Source organism: Electrona antarctica, assembly GCF_951216825.1.
Source record: "Electrona antarctica genome assembly, chromosome: 6".
Taxonomy (NCBI): Eukaryota; Metazoa; Chordata; class Actinopteri; order Myctophiformes; family Myctophidae; genus Electrona; species Electrona antarctica.
Genome location: NC_136811.1, coordinates 14,134,702 through 14,139,920, shown reverse-complemented (window position 1 = coordinate 14,139,920; position 5,219 = coordinate 14,134,702). Strand labels below are relative to the sequence as shown.

Sequence of the window (5,219 nt, the reverse complement as noted above, 5' to 3'; positions counted from 1 at the left end):
GTGGGACAGAAATCAAATGCTTCACAATTAAGTCATAAATTAACAAAGCAGACACATGGCAAAACACAGAATATGCATAAAATCATGGACATAGAATAAAAATAAGGATAAAACTATAGGGTTAGAATGATAAGAAATCCTGTCATAAAAAGAAAACACTGCCTCTTTTCTTTTGTGGTCGCTTTTTTGTGTGTGTGTCAGCAGTCTGTTATGTATGCAGGGCCTTGGCTGTTGACTGCTTTGTAGAGTCTACAAATCTAGCAGCAGAGTTTTGAAAAATTTGAAACCTTCACTCCTTTGATCAGAGGTTGGATCCTCTAACAGGGTGAGTCCGCCCTGTCCATGGGCTCCTTCATCTCATCCATCTCTCTCTCACAGTCTTCGCAGCCCTCAGTCCCGCATCCCCCTACCAACACCAGCGTCGGTATGTCCCGCACTCCGAACACGCTGCTCTCCGGCGCCCAAGACACGTTGACCATCCCGTCTGGACACTGCAGCAGTCCACCGACAGAGTACAGACTGCTGCCCGGGACCACCTCGTCATAGGAGGGGACGAGGGTGGCAGCTCTGGCCTCCTCCAGCTGGAGCATCCGTCTGCGTCGGAGCTCGATGACGGTCTTGGTGTAGGAGTTGAGCGTGAGCACCGCCGACCCCATGGAGCAGCTGAACGACACCCAGGCCAGACTAACGAGGAGGAGGAGAGAGGAGACATGGGTGGAGGAGGAGGGGAGTAGTAACTGTTAGGAAAGTTGCAGTACACTTTGGGATCTTTTGGAAACAAAAAGCCATTGGAAAACATTGGTAGCAGCACTCAAAAACACCTGATACTAACATCTTAAGTTATTTGGGGTGATGTTCTGCCTTTTATTGATAGTCAATGAGAGAGACAGGAAACTGGGAGAGAGGGGGTACATCTCGAGTCACTTCCTGACTTGCCTACGTAATTGAAATACTGTACAAGTCAAATAGGACACTGGCCAGACTGAGTAGCGAAGTGAATATTGGGATTGTTTATGGTTATGTCAGAGTGGTGTGGCTGTGGTCTGCTGGGCCGACCCCTCCTCCCATTAGCCAATTTTAATAATGGGAGGAGGGGTCGGCCCAGCAGACCACGGCCACACCACTCTGACATAACCATGAAACCATGAAACCATGAAAGCAAAATTCAAGCCTCATATAATGTAGATCTAGATAAAATCCTACTAGATCTACATTATATGAGGCTTGAATTTTGCTTTCACAAAGTTTTACCATAGATGATCCCTATAACATCCCTTATAACATCCCTATTCTGGGCATGTCATCATAATAGGTGAACTTCAAATCTCTTTGCTGGCAATAGCAGAGATGCAACCTCACAACATGTTGCAAGCCTGTAAGAGCCTGTGAAGAGATTTGTTGTAGAGGGAAAAAGGATGGGGAAGCTACAGATCAAAGAACTCAAGGTCAAGGTCAAAGCTTAGCCAACATACGCAAAAGACCAGCCATAGTCCCAAGTCTCTGGCCTCCAGTCTTTAGGTCCCACAATGATGGTCATCTGAAACACTGTACTGAACATCATGTGGGCCACCATCCCTACCAGACCTGGAGAGAGATGAAACACAAACAATTAATAGTACATTTTTATACAATACAAAAAAATGCAGTCCCATGGAAAGAATAAAGCATAAAAAATGTCTTGAACACGATATGGTTTCAGTAGTCTAAGGCAATTTAATACATTAACAATGGCTTTCAAAGTGTCACCTGAGGACCCCCAGGGGTCCTTGGGGTGGTTCCAAGGGGGTCCACAGAAAAATGAGGAACAGTTGTTACACTTTGCCCACTTATTTCATTTTTTGTCTATATTCAAAAATCTTTGTCAAATCTTTTCCTATGGTCGCTGGTACAAAACCGGTATCAAATGGATAAAAGCCCTAAAAGCAATGAGATAAACAAAAGTAAAGAGGTAGAGCAGAGTAATGAATATAATGCATACAGCAGCAGGTCTCACCTGACAGTACAATGCAGATAGCTGCGAATGAGTTGATCTTCAGGGCGTACATCTCCTTTTGAGCACACAGCACCTCCAAGCAGTTCAACAGAAACCCCATCCCCAGCAGACCAATGTAGGTGAACTCAGAAATCACTGACAGCCACAGTACCCCTGAGAGAGAGAGACACACGCACACGCACACACACACACACACACACACACACACACACACACACACACACACACACACACACACACACACACACACACACACACACGAAAACCGAGGTATATACACCTTTTTCCGTTACATCTTATAGATCCAGCTTGAAGTGACACTATTTCAATGCTCAACATTATATATTTGTCAATTATGTCATTACTATAGTCATAAAACTGAGCAGTCTTCTGTGTGTCTGCACGCCACTGAAAGCAACCCAAATGCCAGTATAACTCAGGCTTTACAGTCAAATAAAGAAGAAGAATGATGCAAGTGGGCTGTACAATGATATAAAAGTCTTTCAGAAAACATGAACTAAATACTATTCTGCCTTTGGAACCATCCACCTGATTCAAAGATATGGCACAGGTCCAGCTACAGTAGTTCATTCATACATGCTTTGGTTTCAACTTAGGCCTACCTTGTGTTTCTTCAGGGGTTAGGTCTATGAAGCTGCGACACTTTTCATCTGCAATACCTGCAATACAGTAAACAAACGGGAAAACAACGAACAAACGAGGAAAAAACACAAACAAAAGAAACGAACAATGAAAGAAAGAGAAAAAAATAAAGTAATAATAAATAATATATGTGCATATGGCTATTCATTAGGAATTGACCAGCCATGGCTTAAATGGGCTTCAGGCATTACATTTATGTGTGTGTATAATACATTTGTTCAAGGATAAATGCATTCACTTCCTAGTGAATTTTGCCGGGTGCTTAAAGGTCAAGTCCCTAAAATACAAATCTGCACACACACACACACACACTACCTTGAACACAGTTCATGAACCTGATGAAGACCTTTTTACACACTGAGCATTCAAGAAGGTGTGGAGATCATTGTGTACATCTCACCACTGCTGTGCTGCTCACAGCTTTTCCAGAAGCCAGTATGAAAGTATCTGAAGGCGTACTTGTCCTCTCCTGTCTCCCAGACATAGTGGACTGCGTTAGCTAGCTGTCTCTGTCTGATGTTGGCTAGTTCCTCCTTCCGGAGCGGAGACAGCGTGTGGTTGAATGGAATGGGAGTGGGATTCTCTGCAGAGTACATGAGGAGAGTGAAAGTGTGAACACAACGTGCCTTGTGCCAGACAAAACTGCTCAGCACACCACATAATGACAACATCAGTGCGGATGCTCACAATCACAATTATCATTATTATAGTTATATACTTATATTATCATGCTTGGTGTGATTGGTCCATTAAATGAAAACGTGTCAATTACAACAACAATGACTGCTATCATAAACCAAGAAAATCTTGGCCATAAAAAAGGCCAGTGGAAAGAAATTGTTAAATTAATGCAAAGTGTAAAGCATAAAATACTCAGAATGTCCATTGCACACATGCCTCTTGCAACAGACTTGCACCCCTGGGTGGATGATATGACCCTATCCCTAGATGTGCAGAGTACATCAACTGCATTTTTTCTTTTTTTTATACATTTTTATTTCATTTTTGGATGAAAGGCACAGGTACAGGCATACAAAGAAAATGCACACAAAACATAATTCAAATTCTTTGCCAACTGCAATCAGTGGCTTGCCTCATTTTAAAAAATCCTACCCCCAAACCCCAGCACCAACCACCGTTGACAAAAAAAAATCACACCCGTGTGAACTGAGTGTTGTAAGGTCTTATATAGACTGATCAGCTGTGGTCTGACGTAATGTCTGACGTAATGAAATCACACCCGTGTGAACTGGGTGACCATAGCAACCGTGCTCATTTTTTGGTACAGACAGACAGACACGTAAACTAACAAAGCCAGTTGTAGGAGTGGTTTACACCACTCAAAAAGAGAAGATATAGTAATGATTATAACAATTAAATACAACATAAAAATCGATCGAACAAATTGTAAAAAATAAAAATAAATTAATCCCTCCCAACCCACCCCATCATAGGCCTGAAAAGAAAAATAAATGAGCAAAGATTTCAACAAAGACCAAAAAAGAAAAAAGGGGATTATACAGATATAATTAGTTATATATGTCATGCTAGTTATATAGTAGAGGTCCTATCTTGATAGAGAATATGGTTCCAGCTATCTATTGTTTGATAGTTTGCACCATTTAATCATCAACTGCATTTTTGTTTAAATGCCCCTTTAACCACTTTCAACCTGGCATCGCCCTCGTATATGACAAAGTATAGAGTTTAGTTAGAGTTTAAGAAATAAATATATAAATATATATATAATGCCGGGAGAGCTAAAAGACGATACCTGTGGTGTAAGGCTCACTGTTGTTCTGTCCACAGTTCTTCATCTTGACAGGAGACAGGCAGAGGGGCTTCACCACCTTGTGTGTCCCCTCCGTCCAGTAGGACGTGCAGATAGCCAGGATGGACAGAGACAGGGCCAGAGAGGTCAGGGACAGGGACAGCAGGGAACGAGAACGACGTGACATGCGATCCAACATGGCCGACAGAGGTCACAGAGATGGGAACCAAAGGGAATGGGGTTCTACATAGGGTTGGTAGAGACAACAGGTGCCGATGACGCAGGCATTATCACTTTATATAAGACTATAAAATTAAATATATAATATATATATAAATTTGATTTACAAATGTATGATTTATAAATTGTCTCTCACCTACACAAGAGACTATATGATTTATATGTGCTCCAAATGATTCTCTACTTCATGAAAAGCATTTTTGCCTCATATATATTTCTATTTTGACCATGCATCTTACACATATTTGATATTTTATATCAGACATTGTTTTCTTATCCAACTTCGCTTCCCTTGTTTATTTCTATATTCTCCCTCTACCTTTATGACTCTTTCCTTGAAATTGCTAAACATTGGGAGCTTGTACAAACAAATAATTATAAGCACTCTTTTACACCTGTAAATTTGTGACGTGACAATAAAGTTGAAGTTAAGATGCTGTCAATAATGGCAGACATAATAATCCAGATTATGTTGTTAGATGTAGGATTTGTGTTTACCAATGACAATTATTAGTCTGGACTATTTGGCAAACAAAATAAATAGACTTTTGC

At 41.2% G+C, this 5,219-nt stretch overlaps 1 protein-coding gene across 1 annotated transcript; it reads right to left on the bottom strand.

The window, feature by feature from the left end:
• Positions 1 to 317: 317 nt before the first annotated feature.
• On the bottom strand, positions 318 to 4,626 carry LOC306924238 (germ cell-specific gene 1-like protein; the record flags this gene model as incomplete). The annotated part of the gene is made up of 6 exons (XM_079502672.1): positions 318 to 684; positions 1,473 to 1,584; positions 1,994 to 2,146; positions 2,617 to 2,664; positions 3,057 to 3,239; positions 4,431 to 4,626. The coding sequence occupies 6 exons, from the start codon at positions 4,624 to 4,626 to the stop codon at positions 318 to 320; spliced, it is 1,059 nt and encodes a 352-aa protein (XP_079358798.1).
• Between the last annotated feature and the right edge of the window lie 593 nt (positions 4,627 to 5,219).